A 24,350-nucleotide genomic window follows, 5' to 3' on the forward strand; every position below is an offset into this window, starting at 1 on the left:
GACTTTTTTTTTTTTTTTTTTTTTTTTTTTTTTTACAGGCCTACCATGATATTAGTAGTGTAGGCGCAGTTAACCGCTATGCCCAGAATCAGCACGTCTAAAGCGGGGGAGGGGATGTTTTCCGGCTCAGGGACCTTCTTGTGGTGCTTTTCGGCGATGTAGGCCTGGACCACAGTCATGCGGTTCATGGTGAGAGTTCCGGTCTTGTCAGAGCAAATGGCTGTAGCGTTACCCATCGTCTCGCAGGCATCCAAATGTCTCACAAGGTTGTTATCCTTCATCATTTTCTGCAGGACAATTTTTTTTAGGAAAAAAAAAAACAAAAAAAAAAAAAAAAAAACATCGTTGACCAGGGCGGAACCTGAGAATTTAAACTCCTCTGTCCGGAAACAAAAGGAGCTCATGGCACGGCTTAGACTTTACCTTCACGGAGTACGCCAGGGAGATGGTGACGGCCAGCGGCAGGCCTTCGGGAACGGCCACCACCAGAACGGTCACGCCAATGATGAAGAACTTCACGAAGAACTGGATATAAATGGGCGTGCAGTCCTTGACCCAAGGCAGGTTCTGGACCCAGAATGTGTCCACGACGAATAGCACCACCAGGATGATGACGGTGATGGCCGACATGAGCAGCCCTGGGGAGCAGGAGAGGAGAAATCACGTCAAGTAGGGCTGGGCGATATGGATTAAAAATTAAATCTCCGATTTTATCATACCAAATCCAATTAATCGATTTTTTTCTCCTTTTATGTTTCATAAAAAGAAAGAAATTATTTTAAAACCTTGCTTTTATGTCAAGCATTTCGTCTGGGAGTTGACCTGAATTCAAAGTGCAACTAAAAACAAGCTGTGAAACATGCTTGTAAAACAAGATGGCAGCCGTGCCTTTATAAACAATGAAAATATAACAAAACATTTGCTGCTAGTTGTATTACACATTGAGCTTAGAACAGGCTTCACTGCACTTGTGAACTTCAAACTAAGTTAAAAAAAAGTAAATAAGTAAATGAAGTACCTCGTTTTATGGTAAAAAAAAAAACAAGTTTCCACCTAACAATATTTTGACAATACATTTGCCTAAACATATATTCAGCATCACATGCTGTTCTCTTCATGGAAACCCAATGAGTGTATTGGAAATTTTTCAAAAAAAATCTTAAAGAATTGTAAATTCGAGTTAATCGATTAAATCGATTTATCGCCCAGCCCTGACGTCAAGATATACAGTCGCAGCTAAAACTGGCCAACACTTTCAAAAATACCAACCTTAAAGCCGGCATTTAGCATACTTTCATTAAACCTACACTTCTGTGCAATTTATTTTCCATTCATCTGATTTAATATTCTAAGAAATTAAATGACCCGTTTTCATTAGCTATAAGCGAAACGTCATCATTAAAAGAAAGGAATGATCACGGTTATTATATACATAATTAAAAACATCGGTCCGTGTGTGTTCAATCCACATAATCTGTTCCACTTGGTGAATTGAGTTACTGAAATAAACTTTTTAATAATATTCTAATTTATTAAATATGACTTTGTGGCGTTTCAGCTCAAGCGCAACAAGTGCAGCTAATGAAGCACTTGATTGGTCGCACTAGCTGTGCCTGAGACCCGTCTGTCTTAAATTGCGTGCTTCGATTTCTATTACTGTGATTTAAAGTATTTTTGTGCAACAGTGCATTTGAAACAATTTTGAATTATGCAAAAAAAACTTTTTTGTGCTGGGGGTGCAGTACATTTAGGTGCAACTGTCGAAAGTATTTTTCCTCACCTGCTTTTCCGATCTGCACGGCCAGTTTGGTTAGTTTGCCTTGGAGAACAGACTTTTCCTTCTTTGGCAGGTTGGCTTTTTTCTTCTCCTCTGCATCAGTAGCTTCATCGCTGTTGAGAGGCTGCATTTCCATAGCAGCGCCATCCTGTGCTTTTGCTGCAGCAAAGGGCACAAAAGAAAACCCATAAAAACACATCTACAATAAAAGCACTTATAATACAACACTGTCCACAACATTGTTAAGGTTTTCCAAGACTCATGAGAAAAATTGTACATTTTATATCCTTTTTTTGTCTTCTCTGACCAAAGCCTGTTAGAAAATTGGACAGGCCTGCACAATTCCAGCCTGAAACACTTTTAAACCATCTTGAAGTTTACTAGAAAGCCTCAACAACTGGAAGCAACAAAACGTGGACTGAGACTATATTTTGTCTCCTCAAACCTAAATCACTGCATAATTAAGATAAAAAAAAAAAAGAAAGAAAGAAAAACTATTTGTTTCATAAAAGGCAGGCGGCCATCATGGCAGTCACTTTTTTTTTTTTATTTAGAAGCTGCTACAATCAAATGCAGCAGAGTCAAAATGGAGGGATGAAAAAAATATGTTATTTTTCAATCTTAACCCCCGATTTAGAAGTGTTGTACAGCTGATCTAGTTGATTTACGACCCATAAAGAGCCTGTATGTAAACGGCTAAAGGCTGTTTTTAAGGTACGATGCTAGAGAAAGGTAAGCTGGCGCCGTATGTGACTGTATGCACTACGAACGCAGCGGTGTTGCAGCTGCTGTGCACCGTTGCCTTCCTTTGCACTTACACGGTCGCTGTAATCTCAGTCTAAAGGATTACTGTTGATTCCTGGCAGGCAGAGGGAATCTGTGCACCAGGGACCAGTGCCAGGGTTGTGGTCACAGACTGAAGCCACGCTGATCATAAAGTCCCAGCAGGGCTAGCAGCCTACGGAGCTATTGGAATTAGCAGTGGCCAGCCTAGATATCACTGCCTTGAATCTGCAACTGCACCGGGGGAGCTCTTACCGTCTGGCTCCGAGGAGTTTAGTTTTGGACAAAAAAAAAAAAAAACACCAATCAAATCATAGGGAGCTGAGAGACAATCGGAGAGAGAGAGAGAGAGAGACGCGGGTGGGAAAGCAGATGTTCTGGCCTCAAAATTGTTGCATGGCTTTAATCTCTTCATCACTAATCGCTATAACTGGATTCAATAGCACCTGCTGCTCAAAGCACAATGTGCCAGGGAAGGACGAGAGGAGGGAGAAGGGAGGGCCAGACAGAACACCGGACGGCCCAGAACAGCCCGTACTAAGTTTACCCTGACACAGTGTCCCACTAAAAAAAAAGTATGCAGTTTTATTTACTGCATAAGAAAAAAGATTAGAGGCAAATTTTCCAGAGCTTTGCTAATATGAAGCTAAGGGTCAGCGTTGGTGGGTATGAAACATACCTTTTTTCCGATTTTCCACTGATCCGTCCTGTTTCTTGTCTATCGGAAAACAAACAAAACAAAGATCATAAAATAACAAAAACACAGACAGCTGCACACAAAATACCGTGCGGAAAGGTTCTAAAAAAAAAAAAAGAAAAAGCCCGGTTCAACTCTTATGCCGTTTAAAATCCGAACATTTAAACGTACCACAGAGGTAGATGTATAATTCCCTCTAAATCAGGGGTTCTAACATTTTATTGTATCCTGAAAGACACATTAGGGGTGCAAGCGCACCGCTTGTCTAAGGCTTAATGGTGACTGACCAAAGCAGATGAAACTGCTCCTGCATAGTTACATTTACTGGGCTGTTGCATTGTGGGTAGAAAAAAAGACATCCTTGGATTTTGATCAGTTTGGTCTGATCTGTTAAAGTGATGACCTGTAGCTTAATTGATCCATCTAGATATACTACCACTAACATAACAATAAGCAAACACATCACACTTATTGCAACCAGGTCAGGCTGACAGCACTCTTCAGTATGGAAGTCGTTACAGAGTGACCAACACTCAAAGTTTTCCATTTTCCATATCTGGGAGGATTTTAACCTCTTAAAACCCAATCATTTTAGTCTAAACATCGGCTTTTTGATGCCTGAAAATGATCAGTTTCTTTTTGAGCATATAATTTTCTTTCTCCTGACAGATCTGTAACTGACGTCGACAATGGATCAAGTCTACATGTTTGAAGAGAAACTGATCTTTTTCAGCCTTTTTTTCAGCTGTCTAAAAGCCAATGTTTGAGCTAAAGTTCTCAGGTCTTAAGAAGTTAAAATATAGTCAGAGGAAACTCAAAAGACATAAGATGCTATTTAAAAGTAAAGCATTTCCTACAACATGGAGAGACAGGTCCATGGTTCATTCAGGGTACAGGAGAGAGCAACGCGTTTAGCAGATCACAGAAAGGCCAAATCCAGTACAGCCTTTTTATATCTTTGGGCTTTCAACCTTTGAAATGTGCTTGGCGGCACATTAGAAATCCCAGATTTAAGGTAAGGATCCTCATTCTTTACAACATACACAAAAAGGCTGCTGTGTTTGTGTTTCAATGATTTTCTCTTTGTTTTCAAAGAATAGTAAAACCCTGTTACACAGCGACTGCTCTCCCTTTGCAAAAATAAAAAAAACAGATTAGCAATAAAAATCTGATGCAAGGTGCTTTGCAACCTTGCCCACCTCCGTTTGTATGCTGGGTTTGTAGGTTATACAACTAAGAGAAATATATTAAATAAAAAAGGCTGCTAACTTTTTCGCTGTTTTTTCTTCTCCTCCTTTTCCTTCTTCTTCTCCTCTTCATCTTCGTCGTCATCTTCGTTACCCCCAAGTAGAGTGAAGATAATTCCAGTTTGAGAGTTGACACCCACAGCAGTGACCACCATTTTCCCTGAGCCTTCCATGACATGGGTGCCTTTAAACAGAAAAAACAAAACAAAAAAAACGCATCAGTTAAAGCATCAATGGTAAAAACACCATCAGCATTTCTTTGTATTTGCCTCTGGCTGATTTTGCTCATGATTAAAAAACATTTTTTAGCCTAATGCTTTAAAATTTGTTTTTCCCCTTGTTAATTAAAGTGCAAAGGTTAAGCTGAAGTTTTTTGTTCAGGCAGTGCTTTAGCCAGCCGGTTAAGCAACACATTAAGCTGCAAATGCAAAAAGTAAATAAATCCAGGTTTTAAAGCGGGGCCAATAAACACAAATAACGCAAAAAGAAACTGTTGCTAATGCAGATACCCTCCAAACCTTTAAACCCATTTTCATTTGCGGTGCTTTAAAAAGAGAAAGGCTGCACCTGTGTAGCAGCTCTACGTTCCTCTAAAGATTTTGTTTTTTATGCATTGTATAAAACGAGCATATATGGTGCAGGTTAGAGGGAAGATAAAGAGAAGCAAACCTGCAAGATAATTTAGCAGCATGTTCTTTTGTGAGAACATTCTCATGCAGAAGGTGCCAAACTGCGTTTCGTCTGGCACTTTCTGCATGAGTGTTTCAACAGAGAAAACAGAGATAAACTATTTCCTACAAGAAAACACTTTAATTAGAAAAACAGAGCATAAAAAGGGGACAAACGTTTACATTTGTGACGTTAGTCACGGACAGCTTGAGAGGAACAGCAGTTCAGGTCTTTTCACTGGAACGTACACCGCCTGTCACAAAGATTCTCACACACTAATATTTTACTTAGACAATCACTGCTGCAGATGTTAAAGTGTCGTATAATAAAAAAACAAAACAACTATTTCATTCAATAGCTTTGCTCATTATCTGTCAGGTCAGATACATTTTCTTAGGAGGGATTCCTTTAACAAGAACTGGAGCCCATTCCTACCAAATCAGTGCAAAGTAAACAATAAAAAAAATAATAAAATGTATATACATTATTTCAATCCCCAATAAATCAACATTTTGATTGGGGTCATTTATTTACCACGCCTAAATACTGTGTGGAAGCAAACCAACTGAAGCATATTAAAAAATGTATATTGATCCAGTAAGAAACAATCTGTGGTGTGATTTATAAAAAAACAGCAAATGATTCAAAAAGTTTGCGCAAAGTTTGCAATAATTAAAGTGAAAGAAAAGTTTTCAGAATTTCTTTACGAATGAAATTCAGAAGAGCACTTCATGCATATGCATCAGTCCCCTTTAATTGCATATTCCATTTTTAAAATCCACTGAAAAGCATTAAAGTTGTTGTTCTATTGTGAGCAGCTGAAGAGATGCAAAAACCTTTGCAAGACCACACTGTTAAATTTAGACCCAGCATTACCTGATAACAGCATAGGATCTTTTTCTAGTGTTTTCTTCACGTGGTCCGACTCCCCTGTGAGGGAGCTCTCATCGATTTTAAGGTCATTGCCTTGTATAAGGACTCCATCTGCAGGTAAGAGGTCACCTGGAACACACAAGGGACCATTTTTGAATCTTGTTTTATTTTTTAACCTTTCTTCAAAAATAAAACCCTCTGCCCGAACCCTCTTACCATATTTTACTTGTGCCACGTCGCCTACCACGATCTCCGCCACGGGAATTTGGATAACTTGCCCCCCTCGGACAACGGTGAATTTCTGCTCCTGCTCAATGCGATTCTGGAGGCCCCTAAACTGCTTGTCTTTACTCCAGTCATTGAACGCCGTCACCAGCACGACACAGATGACCGACAGAAGAATGGCGGCGCCCTCTATCCAGCCTGCCTCCGACTCTGTCTCGTCCTCCACGCCACCGGCAGCTTTTCCACAATCTGCAGAGCAACACAGCGATCAAATCTGGGTTCAGATGAGAGAAAAACGGCCCCACGGTTACTATTCCAGAGCTGTGAGAAGCTCACACCCTTTCCCTATGGATGTTTTTTCTGCTTTTTTTGACACTTATGCATGTTTCAGATCAAAGCAATTTTATGCAAGATAGGCAACTTGAATAAAGAAAGACTCCAGTTTTCAGATGACTTATTACAAGGTAGCAAAGTATCCAGACTAACCCGGCCTTATGGGAAAAAGCAGAACCCAGAGCAAAATCTAAAGCACAGCAGGCCTCGCTTAGCTAGGTTAAGGCCATTGTTCGTTTTTCAACAAAAAGAAGCAGACGGGGCAAAAAAACGGCATCCGTGAGAGAGTCCCAGAGTGAAAACCGATGCTGACCAATACGAGCACCAAGGCCCACCCTCACACGGGCCCAAAAAAAAAACGGCAAAATCATTTTGTCAGACCGACAAGACAGAAAATCGGGACTTTTTGGAAGCTTTTCATCCGCTCACATGTGACGTAAAACTAACAGCATTTCAGAAAGAAGAACGTCATACCTACAGCCAAACAGGATGATTGTTGGGTTATGGTCTGCGGCTGCGCTTTTCTGCTTCAGGACCTGCTGAACCTGTAAACTGTGTTCTCTGCCAGACAGGCACAATGCTCTCAAGCACAACAGCAAGTCCACCTTTGAATGGCTGAAAAAATATAAACATTTAAAAAAAAAAAAAAGAAAAAAATAGGAGGTTTTGGCCTTTCTAAAACCGATTCCCAACTTGCATCCAACTGAGTCTGCGACAGCCTTAAGAACGGGCCGCTCGTGTTACAAGACCTCTCCAGTCCCTCCACAGTGACCATTGTCACTGATGGAGGCACAACTGTTTACGTTTAAAGGGGCAATTACTTTTCCACATCAGGCCGGGTTGCTTTAGGCAACTTTTCTCCCTAAACAAATTAAGTCATCGTTCCAAGAACGCATTTAGTACCGACTGTGTCCGATGATGAAGTTTGCTTGATTGAAAATAGTTGAGTGTGACGAAAAAAGCAAAAACAGGAAACCACTGCGCTATATAACCAAGGTTAAATAAATAAATAAATAAATAAATACTCAGAGGAGAACACCTAGGTTCATAATGTTCAGGGGGAGGGGAACAAAATACAGCCAAAATCATCACATAATAAAATGAATGTTTAAAACATGCATTGACATTTTACTTACGTTCTCTTTCGGCATCTGGCGGTCTATAAAAAGAAAGGCCTAGTGAAACTATGGCTGCCACTTCAAGGATAATTAACGTGACATCCTGTAGTGCCTCCCACACTAATTGTAAGAAAGTTTTGGGTTTTTTGGGTGGGATTAAATTTTGTCCAAACACAGTTTTTCGCTTCTCAATGTCGGCCGGCTGTCCGCTAAGACCTGAAAGACAAGGGGGAAAAAAAAAATAAAAAATTTAACATCATGTAAATATTTTTCTTGGGATTGAACAAAAACAAACCAGAAATCTTCAAGCATAGATAATCTGATGATGGATGAATTCTACAGTAGTTACTTGGCAGCCAGTGAGTCACCAAAGTAAAAGCCGCGCGCATTCAGGCCGTTTGACGCAGCCTCCGAGGAGACGGTGCCCTCCGACAGCGGCGCGCGTTCAGCGGACATGTCAAACATTTTCACCTCTTTCAGGCCTTCAAACACAACGCCGGAGCTGAGGTCAGAGCCCACAGCCGGCCTTTTCCGATGAAATGACCAGCTGACTCAAAGCTGAACCAGATTTAGACTCTGGTGCCCATGAGCGCTGCGCTCCCTCTGACACATTGTCTGCTTGGCAAAAGAGCCATTCAGCCATGTGCGCGGGGAGCGCTCTGCAGAAACTCATTCAAATGCCTCCACACTCAGAGCACAATTATATAGTCAGAAGAGACTCCACACGTTTGATGATGCAGAACGGTTTTTTAGCCCTATTCGTGCCGGCGGTGCGTGGGCGACTGACTGTACGGACTAGATGGGGGGGGGGGGGGGGGGGGGGGGGGGGGGGGGTCGTGCATGCGCGTGCCGGTGAGGAGGTGGAGCAAAATCAGGATCATGAGGAGTGACTGAAAGTGCAACTGACAGGCTGATGTGGGTGGGCTGAGGCTGAGGCGCTTGTCAAAAATACATTATCCAATGCCGGAACTGCAAAAGCAGCTCAGGGTCCTTATGTAAACCGAGAGGAGCCTAAAAAAAAATGGAGCGGATTACAACTTTTAAAAAAAAAAAAAAACAGGGACCGTGTTGTGTTGTGTCGTATGCAGGTATGTAAAAAATGTTACTAGACCACGTGCCGCCGAGATCGGCCATCATTTAACAGGACTGGCTGCATACTTCTACTGTAACTCATCAGCAGACAGATAAACGGGTATTAAATGTGGCAAGGCCTGTATTTAAATGCATTTATGTAGCGCTCTGCAAAGGTTTCAGCCAAGTATGAAAAAGGCTGCATTTAGAAATGTTAATTTTTATTAATTTACAAGATGCAACTAAAGAAAAACCAAATCACATCAATATATGGTGTTACAGGCCTTTGCCATAAAACCAGGGATTCTGCAGGGTTGAAGTCAGTGTCCTTAAAAGAATGGACGCCGTCTTGAAGACAGCAGGTCGTCAAACCGGATCCCGATTTGATTTCGATCTCTCTTCTGTTGGTTCACTGCATTTTGTTTATCAATCCAGCTCCATTTATAGAGCAGTTCACACACCCAGAGTGACCAAAGTGCTGTATAGGCTGATAGAAGAAATAAACGCATGAAATAATGAATGAAATGCATCTACACTAAAACTAAAAGAATAAGAGCAATTAAACGATAAAAAGATGAGAAGAATAAAAGACTAATCAAACCAGCCTGGTATTCCTGCTCAACAGGAATAAAAGCTATATTTATGGCTTTTTAGAAGGCGCCTAACCTTGTAAAACATTTAACATCTGCCGTTAAAATCTAGAAAAACTGTCCTAAAAAATCATTCAGGCAGTACCATAACTGAAACAATTGCTGGAATACGTTGAGGAACTAGATCCTTTTTTAAGTTCCGTTCAGCTATTCGGCGCACCGCGTTGCGGCCGGGTGGTTATCTGTGCGCACCGTCTGCTAATGATAGCCTCTGCTGCTGATACATGGAGGCCAAGAGCAGCTATCGGTTCTAAAAGGGAGACGGGGAGTGGAAAAAAAATACGCAGAGGAAAATACAGAAAGTGTCCAAAGCTATGAAAGGCTTTAAACTTGATGTACGCACACACATTTGCATGCACCTCTCTGCTGTCCCAGAGATGTTCTGTTGGATTTGGGTCAGAGGAGCATGGAGATGGTATCGGTTTGTTCGGCCTCCAGGAACCGCCCTCGTATTCTCGTTATTGGAGGCCGGTCATCAACGTGCGCCGGCAGGAACCCAGAATCCACAGCACCAGCGAAGCGAAGGGTCCAACAGCAAACCCATCATGCTGAATAACGTTCCAGGCAGAGATCCGTCCAAGTCTGTTCTCTTCTCTGCTCTCATCAGAGAAGAGAACGAGGTACCAGCGCCAAACCTGCTGACTCAGGTGTTCGCTGGGAAATGCCAGACAAGCTCCACGGTGTCAGGTAGTGAGTACCGGGCCTACTGGAGGACACCGGGCCCTCAGACCAGCCTCCAGGTGTCTGTTTCTAATGGATTGGTCAGACGCGTTCACGCCAGCGGCCCACAGGAGGTCACATCGTACTCGTCCGGTTCCTTCTTGCACAAATGGAGCAGATAGCGGTCCGGCTTAAGGACTACTGGAAAGCAGTAAAAAAGGAAACTAAAAAGAAAAAGGTTTGGTCTCCTGTTTTTGAGGTTTTTTCATTGTTGCCTCTTTGGTGTCCCAGTTGACACTGATTAACCCTCTACACACAACTGACCTGGCCAGGTCTATATTCAAGATGTTTGACTGGATATTATACTGATTAATTGTTTTTAACAGCGTATATCCAACATCAAAGTTTGCAGCATGACCAACTGGCTAATCTCTTTTCAGTCACCCAGCAGCAAGGAGGCACAAGCGTGGGGTCCTCATCCAGCAACGCGTGCCCCGCTGGAGGCAACGCCAGGCTGCGTTTCACTTTCAGATCGGAAGCGACATTAGCACGCCTCTGCCTCTTCCCTCTTTTTTTTTTTTTATATCCCACTTTTTAAATCCGCTCACTTCAATCACGTCTCTTAAAACTAAAAACGAATCCCGCATTGCTGGTTGCATGGTTCGTTTGAAATTATAAGCAATTACTAACACTTTTCTAAAGGAGGTTAGAGGAGCGATGACTCACCAGCAGGGAGAGAGAGAAAAAAAAAAAACTGAAAAAAAAAAGAAGCACGCAGCCAAGTTTTCTCCCTCTCAGCTGCCTGTTGCAGCTCCCTGGCTGTCTCTCACCATCTTCTTTAATTCCGTTTGCCTCTAATGAAAACGTGCTGACAGCCAATACCCAGTTTAATTTTACACCCCGTTTTCCCTTTGTATTAGAGCAATAAATACAAGTGACAGCGTGAGCAAGGTGTTATCGCTCCACCGGTTACACAAGCGGCGACGACAGAACAGCGTCCGGCCTTGGAGCCTCGTTTTTAGTCCTCGAACGGCCGATCGTGAGCCGCTTAAAGTCAGACACGGCCTCTCTGCTGATCCAACAGAGGAAGGTGATTTTAGTCCAGAGTGAGGCGTTGGGAGGAATTATTCCACAGGAAAAAGTCTCATTTCTCCATCCATCCATCCATCCATTTTCTGTGCCTGGTGTCAGCAGTCCATCAGACCAGTAATATGATCCAGCTGGTTTTGGTCTGTGGGAGGACCAGAAACCTGCAAAATGTGCAGCTCTACACGAAAAAAAAATCAGCATGTAATTAAGTACACCCTTTAGGACTTGTCATTTAGCGTTTATCTGCTTCTAGAAGATTTAAATCCATCCGATCGATCCCAGGTTTAGGCTCTTATGACCTAGTGCAGATAATCGTGGAAACTGTTACTTTGTGTTAAAAGTACTCCCTGTTAACTCTTCTTCTACTGGCATTCCTGCTGTGTAACAATATTACTTTTTAAAGTTCTGTGTTGTGAGGTAAAAATAATCAAATAATAAAAGAAAACCCACTCTAATGATGCCCGAGCACACTCCTTTTACTAACGGGCGATCCCTTTAAACTGCTTTTCTGACAATTTCTTCAAAAGGCCAAGACCCAGATCTCGTCTCACGCCAACACTGTCGATGCATTTTAAAAACTCAAGCAAACTTAACAGCAGCTTTCACCGAAAACTAGAAGGAAATTGGAAGCAGCGAAAGCTAGAACATGAACCAAAACATGGAGACGCGGCTTTTTAACAATAAACAAGGGAAAACTAGAAGAAGCAGCGCTCGCTGGGTAACAGAGAGCCTCTGATCAATGGAGATGTAAATTCCTCCTTAACGTTTTCTGGACTGACTCTCCAGCTCTAGTGTCTGCAGCACGGAGTACAGAGGGACGCTGCCTGAACAAAAACCCGTAAGGAAAAAGTTCAAGGCAGACACCTCGGATAAAAACAGACTTTAACGGTGGAGGCTTTGGGCAACGCACTGGAAGAAAAAAAAATGATTGCCCAACTGGATTGCTGCTAATCAGACACAGAGGAAACCTGATGCAGAACGTACATGTATTTATGTTAAAGATTCACTGGTGTAGGGAAAAAATATGGATGTGGCCCAAACCTAATAGATGCCAACATGTCATTTATTATCAACAATCGTGCAAATCTTCAAACTCCAAAATCTGTGCGAGACTAATAATCCCGACTGAAAGGTCACTGCACAGTAATTCTCTAAAATTCAGAATCCTAAAGGCTGCACAGCAGGTGGCACAAATGCACACCTATTAAAAAAAAAAAAAACTGTTTTTAAAATTGCACCCTCATGAATTATAGTTTTGTTTTTTGTTTTTTTAGATATAAATCAGCCTCTTAGTTTTGCAGGGTCTGAACTTGGGGATTACTTTGCTGTGACTTCATACCTGAGAGAGCTGGAAAACTGTAACATGTTTTCCACTTGTGGAAACTCTGTCTCACCGAGGGTTGATGGACTTCCCAAATTTATGAACAGCAACATTGTGTCACCAAGGTCATTGCTGATGTCATTCTTTGTGTTGCTACAATCCTGTACTCCTCTTTAAAAAAAAAAAAAAAAAAAAAAAAAAAAAAAAAAAAAAAAAAAAAAAGGAACTACAGCAAACTGATTTTCATGATCAAATCCATTAGATTGGCTGAAACGTTCCTTCTTGAATCCTGTGAACACAACAAGAGTGGACTTGTTTTTCCCCATTACAGTTGTTTAAACACTTTCAGGTTCAGATGCGGCTTCTGGATTTTAGCTCTTCGCTCAGTCAAAAGTCACATTTTTAAATTCAGACCTGATGGCTGAACTACAGCTGTGCAAACCGCCATTTAACAGACCTTCACACTGACTGGGTGGGTGGGGGTGGGTTTCTGGAGCAACAGATACAAGGAACCCGCTTTTATCATACGTTGACAAGACCAGCCCGACCACCGTAAGCGAGGATCAAGAATCTTTCTAGAGGGTTAATGTGAAGCGGAGGAAAAGGGACAGCCAGGTATAATCAACCGATAATAAAAGTGTGATTATGGATTTATTTACAGATAACCAAACATGCTCTTTCTGCCCCTCAGGTCAGACACGGTTCCTTCAGACCGACGGCTTCCACAACGTACCAGTTCCACTCGTTGAGCTCCACACAACAGCTGACTTTAAAACATTAGTTCCCCATTGAAATGTATTGGTATTTAAAGCCCCGCTCATGGAACAATGGAGCACAGAGGCCAAGCTGAAACCCGAGCGGTACAACCAGCGCCTTTAGCACCTAGAGGAAGTCGAGTGGTGAGGTCCTGTCAGGCCAGCAGGCAGGACAACGCGTACCGACGTTTTTAGCCGGCCCTGCGACGCTTGCGATTTTACAGCCCACGTTGACATCTTAAAAACCATTAACATCGCTGATCAACTGGCTGAAGGGAGACGACCTCGCTTGTCTGGGTCTCACATGGAGGACGCGTTCAGCTGTTGGACAACTTTCTCGGCAGGAGAAACCGTGACAGGCAGCGGCTCTGAAACATGAAGCAGCATTTCTCGGGGTCCTCATTATCGTAGCGCTCCTAAAGCTATGACCAACGTGTCCTGAGTGGGAGGGGGGGAGCAGGTTGGCAAGCCGCAGCGCGACCAATTAACCGGCTACTGTCCGCATGCTACGCTTTTATTACCGTTTAAAGAGTTTAACGGCAAAAAAGGGGTAGAAATGTGCGATAAAAACGTCCCCCCTCCCCCATCTGTTCTGCATCTTGCTGCAAATAGTAATATAACAAATCGCTTAACCTCGCCGTAGCAGAGGAAGGACTAACTTCATCTTTTCTGTTTTGAATGAAAACAGATCATGTTTTGTTGAAATGTAGTCATAACCGTGGTATTACTGCAGTGAGAGTCTCGTACCAGCGGACAGAGGTAAAATACAATTGTTGTCCCACAGTAGGGAAATTCAGGCAAAAAAAAACGAGGAGACAGAAGATGCCAGGTTAGCACACAAGATTAAATGATATGAAGAATAAGCAAAATTTAAAGTTAAGAGAATGGTTTCCTTAGAGCACCGCTATGTGAAATACCCATTTAGTGCAATCACAGTTAAATTAGCACCATTTCATGAGACATCTCGCTTTTTTGAGGGGGAAGGAATAACGTTAAGTCCCGCTTAAAAATCTTGGTCTTTGGAAGAAAATAAATAAATATAAATGTAGATAAAAAAAACTCAAGTTCCATAGATCTACACAGCCTGAGCAGCTCAATCATACACTGGATTTAAAAAAGAAAAAACAGCCTGGAAATGTGAAGGATTAGCAAAAGATTGGCTCAGGAGCTTTGGGAACTGACTGACCAACTAATTAGAAATCCCTTTTCAATTGTCAAGCCTTTATAATCTTGCATGATGCCTTAATTTCCCCACACCCGCGATGAATAAACGGACTGGAACTAGTCAGAACTCTGCAGCTGCAACACAACCTGTGGTCAGAAGAAACATGATTTAAAGAGTATCAAATGTCCAGACGGAATAGTAGCCTTAACCCAGGATTAGATTTAGACAGTGGCTAAAATACTCAAATTATATATATAAAAGTAAATAAATAAATTAGAAATATGAGTCAATCTAAAAAATGAAACCTATTTGTGGTGCTCTAAATAAGCCAATTCAACAATTTGTTGACTTTCGAAACAAGATTTCTAGTAGACTTCTCTTAATGATGATTTTATTTACTTGAACAGTTTAACTGAAAATTATGAAAGGGTGTAAAAAGAGGGCAAGTTAATATTTTTAGCCTTTAATTCTGTTCATTTTACAGAATTAGAGTGTTTCTTTTGTGCGACGTGTGCCTAAGATTGTTTTATGTCAGATTCTATCTACAGCACTGTGGTTCAATCATTTGCCATTTTTTAAATGTGCTTTATAAATAAACTGGACTGGATCACAGCTGAGGAAAAGCCCAGATTTAGTCTGGGAAAATGTCAAGATTACATGAGACGGATGTGTGCAGCTTACAGATCCTGCTTTTGTCACATGGTCAACAGGTTTATTGCAGCTGGAGATTGACTGAGAAGTCGACACTGAATGTGGGGGTTCAAGCTGACCCACCAATGCGACGTCACCACTACGAACTGTAAGGGCCGAGGAAAAAACGGGGAAGGACTGACGCGTTTGGTCCGCGGGCGCGCACAAAAAACAGAGACTTTACATGATTCTTGGGTCTGAATGAGTCTGGACGACGTGCATCAGGACCGTCGATTCCCTCATCACAGGAATACTGGAAGCACACAGGAGCCACCGTCTCAGCTGACTGACTGTTCCACTAACGGGGGTTTATTAAGCCACAAAAAGCCATTGATGAAGAAGCTGGCTCTTCAGAGTTTTGTATCCAAACACAAACGAAGTGAAAGTTGAGCAAAGCTAATCATTAAACCGGACGACTTCAGAACCATCCTACCTGGGGCAAGGAGAAACGGGAGGGAACCGTAGGACAGTGGTTCAGGTCATCTACTCAGATGACATTCTGCATTTAATAAAAATAAATAAATAAATAAATAAATAAAGGTTAGAATCAGGAGGAAAATGAAAGAGAACCTCAGCAGAGCCACAAGGCTTACTGCCGTTATGTGACGATGCACTGATGTCGTCATTTCATGGAAAAGCAGCCCCACTTAAGTATTAAGCTCACATAATGTACCATAATTAAAATTCCCTTTATGTAATAAAGTGGCTTAATTCACCTTTCATCTTTCTTTTTTGGGGGTCTTCATTAGCCGTAAGCTTTAACAAATAAAACTTTAGAGAGAAAGAAAATGCCCATACTTAATAAATCTGAGTTAAAAAAATGCATGTATAATTAGAGAAATGAATTTTTAATAACATTGTAATTAACCAAGCTCCACCTGTATGCTCTGTGAGCAGATGACGACCACCGCATTGACAAAACAAGCTGTGGGACTTATGTTAGCAATATGCCGGCGCTATACGTTCAGCAACACGACACAGCTGCATGTTTAGACAACTCACACCCTCTCAGCCACTAAATTCCTGGTCCCCCCCTCCTCCCCGCCCCTCCGCACGCCTCCCAGACTCCTCGGCTGATCGGAACGGCGAAACGTAAACAGGGCGCACCGCTTCCACCATCAATAAATGAAAGGTCAAGATTCGCAAAGTAAGCTAATGAGCGTAGCGGCGGTGAGGAATGTTTTCCGCCGCAGTGAAGCACTGTATTTATCACATTACGCCGTCGTTGATGAAGGCCAGGAAGAGGGTTTTTTTTTTCTTTTCTCTTTTTTTCCTTGCTTTGAGGCGCTGCTTACGGCCGACCGTTGCTGTGACAGTGAATATGTGGTGCCGTTTTAATCTGGGATCAAACTGAAAATCCCCTCCCATACGAGTTCAGTCAAGGTCATGCTGACGATTAAGCAGGGCCGTCTACAGAGAGACAAATTCAGACAGAGGTGGGGAGGGAGGGGGGCAAACGCATCCCAGTGGGATTCTTCTAAAGGCTCAATGTTTTTTTTTTTTTAAAAAGTATCAACTGTTGTACGGTATGGTGAAATAACCGGTACGGTGTGGTGAATAAACTAAACGTAGCGACGACGCCCCCTTTCGGGACACTTGCAGGCGCCCGTGTCGCTCTAGCGGTGCTGAAACACAGAAGAGCTCATACTGTACCGTCTGAAGGCGACGTTTTTAAACGGTTGCAGAGTCCGTGGGCGTCTCCGTAACATTCGCCGAGTTTGCCTATCGCCTCGGCACCCCGCAGCTCCATCAAGGAGCGCAGTTCCTTGAGCGTGCAGCCAAACTCCCCATCGTGGTTGGCCTCCACCAGGGAGTTCTTCACCCCACTGTACGAGTTGTTCGCCATCGCCTTGCCCTCCGCTGCCAACCCCGAGTCTCCCGCAAAGCGCCGCTGCTCTGACCCGACAGTGGGGCTTAAAGGGGGAAAGTGTTGTGCTTTAGGAAGAAAAGAAAGCCAAAAAAAACTTCAGTCCTCAGGAGTGCAGAGACACCGACGGTTCCCATAAACAGCTGACGGGGCCCCTTCACAGGCAGCTGGTGTCACATGTCAGATGGTAGTGTGGGGCTATTACAAAAAAAGCCATTATATCCCTTGGAGAGCGGCGGTCCTAATCGCTCATGGTGACTGGAGAACGTCCGCCGAGCCGGAGATCGCCTTGCATGCGGATCTGGAAGAGAAGAGTAGAGACTCTTAAGTGGACAATAACGTGGAAAAATGTCATTTACACGCAGGAGGTTGGTGATATATTTGCAGACTACGATGGAAATAAAATAAATGTACACCCGTCGGACAGTCTGAAGCTCTCCTGCATCTTTGAAAACATTTAAAAACACGTTGGATATTTAGAGAGCAATATAAAAGGAGATGATTTTTCAGTAAAAGAAAACAGTGAATCTCTTTGTCGTTTTCACAAACAGAATCAGACTGGATTTTGCAGGACGTAATCCGTAATGATTCAGTCCAGGTCAACGCGTGCCTTGAATTTGAGATCTAGATTTATCAAATACACTCAGAAATCCTCATTGACACATGGAGTTTAATAAAATGTACTCACTTTCCCACTGATCTAAACGTATTAAATAACAAATACTCATTCTGGGTTGAAATAACTTGGCGTGAGACACTTCTCCCAGATCTAACACCGCCACAGGTCCCGAGCGCTTCAATTAAACAGTAACTGCTTCTCTTCTTTCAACATTTGACATGTAAAAAGCTCCGATTAGGAAGAGTCTATATTAGTCTACAGAACAACATTTAAATGAGTTATTAAGGTGACATGGGTCATTCACGCACATGTGTGTGTAAGGTTACAGCGCAGCTTCCTGTTTTAATCCTCGTTTCACCAAATCCAGTTAGTGGGTCTCTTTCTTCAGGTGAACCGGTTTTTGCCTCCGACTGAGGATTGGTTAAAATTTACCAGGATGTTGTGTTTGCTGATAATGACCGATATCCCCACAAGATAAATTGAATTTGTTCTTCGTCATCAAATCCTTTCAGAACCTAGAGTAAAAACTGAAGGAAAGGAGATGCGTTTAGAAATGCAAACAAATAAAAAAATAAAAAGAGCGGGGCGACTGCCTTCTACACAGACACGGGATCGCCATGGTGGCGATGACTGGGACTCTACAACATGTCAACAACGCGTTCGATACTATGGTAATAACTTTGTTTTGAAGAGCCTGGAATATTAATTAGAGATACAGGAACTGCAACGGGCTTCCTCAGATTGAGGTTATACTTTTTTTTTTTTTTTTTTTCCTCGTTGCACGGAGGGAGATCCGTCCTGCAGCAAAACACCACTTCCAGCTCTGAAACAACACTTAACCACTGTTAAAGCAATATAAAAACACAAGCACGTAGCAAGTAAATAAAAAGGTACGAAGGATGTAAATGTCACATTTACGTGGCATATTTAAATCTGCATGAAATAATGTGGCGTTCTACACACATTATGGAGGAAGAGCCTAAAACTTGGTGCGCAAATGGGAGTATTGAGCAATACACTCTACCTGAACGATGTAGAAAGACGACTGGCTAAGCTGCAGCTTTGATCCAGTTCATTCAAAGAGCTTCTTTCATGAACTCATGATCACACCATGAATCAAAAGAAAAATGGCAACATTTAAGAGAAAAAAAAAATAAAAAGTTAGGGTTTAACAGCATGAATGTTTCATTAGACGGCACAGACGCTGATGACCCTTTTTGTATTCATCAGTCTCACCTATTACCCACAGAGAGGAGCCTGTTCACGTTAAGGAGTCTCTAATGCTAAAGCGCATTACAGAGTTTTGGAGGATTGTGTGGAAGCGCCGATACGTTTCATGCGTGCCTCCCCCAGGCAATGCTGTCAGGAGACCCAGTAATAATTTCCACTGTTTTGCTGAGCATGCCCAGCTGTTTGTCTGTGAACCCGAAAGATAGGAAAACAAGTTAATGTTTTCCTATCTTCAAACAGATTCATGTTTGGACCACCTTTAATATTCGGCTTCTGAATTCTTATAATAACGTTCTCGCGGAGCCCGTCGGGAATTTGGTGGAGAATGTGTTTTTTTGTTTTTCAGTAGGATATGCCCTGCAGCTCATGTTTAAGGGGCTCCTCTTTAACCGCCTTCGTTTATCTTTGGAGAATGTTTAAGATCAGGAAGCCTTGTCGAAATGGAACGCAGAAAATAACAGCGTATGCTTCTGTGTCAGTCAACAAATCGGTGCTGCGAAGGTCTTTGCAAATCTAAACCGTGGCAGCGTAAACTGCATTCAGACAGTTCTCTTGAGCTGAGAAGAATAAAAAATAAATCCTTCTCAGATATGCAACACAGCGATCAAGCTTCTTGGCAACTTATATACGTGTCCCTATTTCACTATAAGAGCCTTATACAGGCCAACTTGTGTTTCCTATTGTTTCCAAAGGTCAAACGGGAAGCTCATTTGAAGAAATGCAAATATTTTTAAAAGAACATCCTCTTTTTTTTCCTTTTTTTTTTTTAATCAATTTCCAAACTATTTAAAAGACTTACACGTTTGATGTGTGAAACAAAAAAGGATATTAAACATTCTGCTTAAACCTTTGCATCTGCTAAAGGAGGGTAAAGCTCAACTGTGAGTGGAAATTCTGCATTTAGGAAACACAGTAGAAATGCTTCAGCTAAAGCTCATTTAGTATAAAATAAAAAGGGAAATTTCTACTTTTTTATGGAAACACAGTTCAAACGTCAGGCTAAAAAGACAGCAGAGCATCTGGCCTATTATTATAGAGGTCAAGGTGTCTGATGGTCACTTCGCACACAGACTCTTTGGAACCGGGGCATCTGGGAAGACACCGTCCACACGGCACGATGCACAGGTTGTGGAGCGGCAGTCGCTGCCTTCCAGATGGCTTCTTGGTTTTAGACAAGGCCTTGCCTGTTTTGTGAAGACAATGGCGAGCCACACTGGACTGAATCCTAAACCGGCCTGCCTGTCTGTCTGTCTGTGTAGACCTGCTGCCTGTTCAGAACCTCCTACGGCACTCCGGAAGGGAAAATAAACGCGGCAACGGAGGCCCCAAACTGTCAAGCCCCTCAAAACCTTTTAGTAAGCAAGAATCCACAAACCGTCTGCTAGTAGAAAAACTGCAGAAACATCTCAGTTCTGGAAACGGCACAAACGTAATGACAGCCCACATTTTTGGCAACTGGCAGGACGAGTTCATAACATTTTCAATTCAACCAGTTTGTAGCCCTAATATGCTTTTATACTTTTAATAAACATGTTCTAGACACTGATGCGTTTCCCTTCTCACGTCAAGAGTAGACAGTTTTCAGCTTTAAGTCTGAACAGATCAAGGATTTTTCTCTCAACTGCACTCTCACCTCTTTATACAGAAGTATCTGTATGTGACCTGATTAAGGGGTTAATTTAAAAACTAAGAAAAGTGAGGAAAAAAGTATTTGTCTTTTCAACAACAAATACAGTTTCTACTAAAACCTATTACAAACGGAACGGCCAAAGTTTTGCAGACGTCGGTGTTTAACCCTTTTAAAAACACCAAAGGTAATGTTGAAGTGTTTCTACCCTTTAGGTCACATGCAACATAAAGCCTCTCAAAGTGTTTTGTCATTTTTAGTTATGACAAAAGTATATTTACCTTCAGTTTTCGCTGTGGTTTCTTAAAATGCTGAGAGACCGTTCTCTCGGCCTCCTCTTTAAATTTAGTAAGAAACCCAACACAGAAGTTAAAGCAACAGACACTGAATGAGGAGGAACTTCGCGGAGCTCAGCGTCAGCGCAAAGACACTAAAGATTTTAACAGAAAACCGTCGGTCGTGCTCCACGCGCTTACTGCATGGATGGCAACGAGTCGGAAAAGTGAACCTGTGAAACAGCCGTTTGAGCTCACATGTTTTGTTGTGCGACTGACAAGAGACATCTCATAACACTGAACATAGATGCATCACTTCTAAAAATACCTGGGATAAATGTTACACTACAGAATAGTAGAGACATCGTATAATGTTAAATAATGAAGTGTGTTGGAAAATGTGGGTTAAATATAATCCATAACTGACGTTGCAAATTTTAGTAATATTGTCTGATATTTTCCTTGTAACTAGCTGGCCTAGAAAGGAGATTTTTTTTTTAAGTTGGGAATGATCAATGTAATATTTTTTTTTGAATCAGGTTAGTAGGTTGTCCTACAAGGGTCTCAAAACCTTCAGACTGCTAAGCTTAAGCAGATAAATGCATCTCAGCAAAACCAAAGTCTAGATCACCTAGAACAGAAGTCAAGCCCGTCAGACCCGATACAGGGAACATCCTTTCCTTTGAGGAAACCCTGGACCGTAAAGCTATTGTACAATTTACATATTCCACCAACCTCTGCTCTAATCTACAATATGTTTTCCCTACCACTCGCATATCATACCACTTACCAGCATGAAATCCGACATCAATTTTACATTACAAATGAGGTTTTTTTTTCCACCTCACCCTTCTACCAAACAGGATATTCCCTTCACAAGAGGTTTATCACCCCTGAGACCACATAAATAAACAGCCAGAGACAATAACAAGACAACCGTTTTATGTTAGAGGCTCGTCACTTCAATAAGTAAATTCAGAATCAGAAAACCCTGAAGCCTCCCTGCAGTGCGATTGCCTTCTTCAGACTACCTGCAGCAGGAGGCAGCTCCATGAATGCCTACATGGACAGATCCTACTCTAAAACAGACGCCTTTCTCCACTGCTGCTTAGTCCACCACAATGAGGTCGATTCATTCACCATAACCACATAGATAAGAACTGTTTTCACACAGTGCAGGCAAGCGTTGGTCAATATATACAGTAATCAGAGAGACTTTGGCAAAGACGCCCGCTGGACATTTCTAGAAAAGGTCTAAAGAGAAAGGAAAGTATTTCATTTCTTATCTGAAAACATTGGGAGCGCTTTTTCAACACTGTACTTCTAGGTGGTAAGAGCGCTGGAATTTAATCAAGGCTGGACAGAAAAATATTAAGTCAACCACTTGATCCAGGAAGGAATCGATGAAGGCAGACAGACATCAAGCTTTCTCTGGACATAAACGCGTTTCTGATCAGTTGTTGTTGACTTCCTGCAGTTATGAGCATGTTTGAGCAAAGGGAACTTTTGTCCATCTTTTTCCTGAGAAGTATTATGAATTGCAGGGCAGGATTTGCAATTTCTGTTTCCTTTAAACTGAATTTGAGGAGCAATTTAAAACTTGGTCGTATTCATTAGAAAGATGGTCCAATCAGACGGTCAGAGATCACTTAGTCAGTTTTCCTTTGATCCTTTTTGACCAGCAGGGCTAATACTTTTTCTTCATTAAATGCATCTAAAATCAAGAACGCCAACTATTTTTAGTTTAATTAAGTTGTTAGGGACTGTGATGCATGAAGGGCCATAATCTTCTAATTCCTTCATTTTCCTTTGAATTCAAACCTGCTACCACCATCAAAGCACACTTCTTCTTCCTCCTTTATGTGTTCGTCTTTAAGAAAACTGGGAATTAGAAAAGCCTCAGTGCTTTTCTTTTTATTGCCCAGAATAACAATTTGTAGTTTGACGTTATTCCAAGAAAAATGTACTAGAAATACTAATTTCGGTCTTTTCTTAAGTCTAAATCTAAGTTTAGATTTCTTAAACCATCCAACCTCATCTGTGTTAATTTTACCTTTTAAGTTGAAGGTAAAATTAATAAGTATATATAGAAAACTCCAAGTTCCTTAATATAGGTACTAAAATAACATGGTGTTTGTTGACATGCATTACGGACTGAAAAAAGTCAGTTTTGATGAATTCAATCAACAGGGAAGGAAACAGGGTTTTCAAGTGTCTGACCTGCTGATCACAATACAAGACAATTGGATAAACATTTCAATGAGATGAGGGGTTTGAGTGATAAAAAAAAAAAAAAAAAAAACATCCCTTTGGCATGAGTACATGGACAGCAACACAAGTTGGGGACCACACAGCATCAGCATTGCTTAGAGACTGAAACGTAGCTTTTACTGCAACCGACGTGACGTCCTGCTAACTTGGCTGGACTGCGGAGAATTCCTTTAAAATTCAGAATTGCTCTGGCAGCGAGAGACGGCTCCCTTTCATATGGCGTTCACACAACCCCCGTCTAAAAACAGAATATAAATAAACTCATGCCGATAGGGGCGTTATGAAACGCAGTACTCCTGCCCTCCCAAGTGTTGTGCGTGGAGAGAACCACGCACGTCTACAAGAACATTAAAGAACGCGAGGGACATGCCAATTCAGCAGCGGACTATAATTCTCTGCCATGTGGCCTCAAATTATTTGGATCATTGATGGTTCATCTCCGAGGCTCGGATTGTTAACATGCGTGCCCGCATCGGCTCAGTAGGACTATGATGCAATATGTCCGGTTGGGCAAATAGCATTAGCCGTGAAAGGGAAGACTCATATGAAACTCAATTGGACCGAGCATGAAAAGCCCGTCTCCAAGTGCAAATCTAATGAAAGTACAATGCGGCCTTTTATACAACGTTCTTGGTCAAAAGGTTCAGCGAAACGTATTGATGTAAAAGCAATTAGCTGCTTTGGAACAAATGTGCTTCTTTAACTAAAACCCAACAGATTGTTAAAAAAAAATTATAATAATCTCATTGTAACATCAAATGACAAATGTACGCTAGCGTCCGACACCTAGCCACAAGGTTCGAGCAACTGAACAGGGTGATGGGTCCAAAACGACAAAAGAAGCAACCCCTGCTTTGACTCTACGTTGGGACTTATTAATGCAAGTTTGGTCTAAAATCTTTCCGAATGAAAATCGGGCCCATTTAGAACGCCACAGCTCCTCTCGCAAAGCTACAGTGAGGTGGGGGACGGGGGAAAAAAGTGTTTAAATGTTTCAGATTAAACAAACTTCAATGCTGGACAAAGCAGCAACAAGCGACACCAAGAGTTTGTTATAACTGGCAGTCTTTACAACATCCACACTGAGGAATCTGGGTCCCGCTCACTGTTGTAGAACGGTTTTAATTCAGCCGCGCTGGATGGTTTCCGAGCATGAAAGCCTCCAGCGTGTTCCAGGTCATACAGGAGCTGGACTGGATTGTAGCCCGGGCTTTGACTAGGACACTCCAGAACTTTTTTTTTTTTTGAGGGATTCGGGGTTGGCCTGGCTCTTCGTCCTGTAGGTTAACCAAAGTGGGAACATTCTCCTTTCCTGTAGAGATCTTTCAGCCCTCAGAG

The 24,350-nt window shown here is 42.0% G+C and overlaps 1 protein-coding gene across 7 annotated transcripts in view; it reads right to left on the reverse strand.

The window, feature by feature from the left end:
* The window catches only part of atp2b1a (ATPase plasma membrane Ca2+ transporting 1a), a 47,190-nt gene that overhangs the window by 13,832 nt on the left and 9,008 nt on the right, over positions 1-24,350 (reverse strand). For 4 of the 7 annotated variants that reach the window (XM_012850459.3, XM_021309511.2, XM_021309514.2 and 1 more), the window contains exons 2-10: positions 16,777-17,291; positions 7,741-7,938; positions 6,263-6,520; positions 6,050-6,175; positions 4,527-4,688; positions 3,240-3,278; positions 1,781-1,936; positions 424-638; positions 45-287 (exon numbers count right to left, since the gene is read on the reverse strand). In XM_012850459.3, the coding sequence (XP_012705913.2) occupies positions 45-287; positions 424-638; positions 1,781-1,936; positions 3,240-3,278; positions 4,527-4,688; positions 6,050-6,175; positions 6,263-6,520; positions 7,741-7,938; positions 16,777-16,969 (1,590 nt within the window). In that variant the 5' untranslated portion in view covers positions 16,970-17,291. The remainder of the gene's footprint in view (positions 1-44; positions 288-423; positions 639-1,780; positions 1,937-3,239; positions 3,279-4,526; positions 4,689-6,049; positions 6,176-6,262; positions 6,521-7,740; positions 7,939-16,776; positions 17,292-24,350) is intronic. The other 3 variants (XM_036149296.1, XM_036149295.1, XM_036149298.1) reach the window with 1 other exon arrangement.

This window comes from Fundulus heteroclitus, chromosome 17 (assembly GCF_011125445.2).
Source record: "Fundulus heteroclitus isolate FHET01 chromosome 17, MU-UCD_Fhet_4.1, whole genome shotgun sequence".
NCBI lineage: Eukaryota > Metazoa > Chordata > Actinopteri > Cyprinodontiformes > Fundulidae > Fundulus > Fundulus heteroclitus.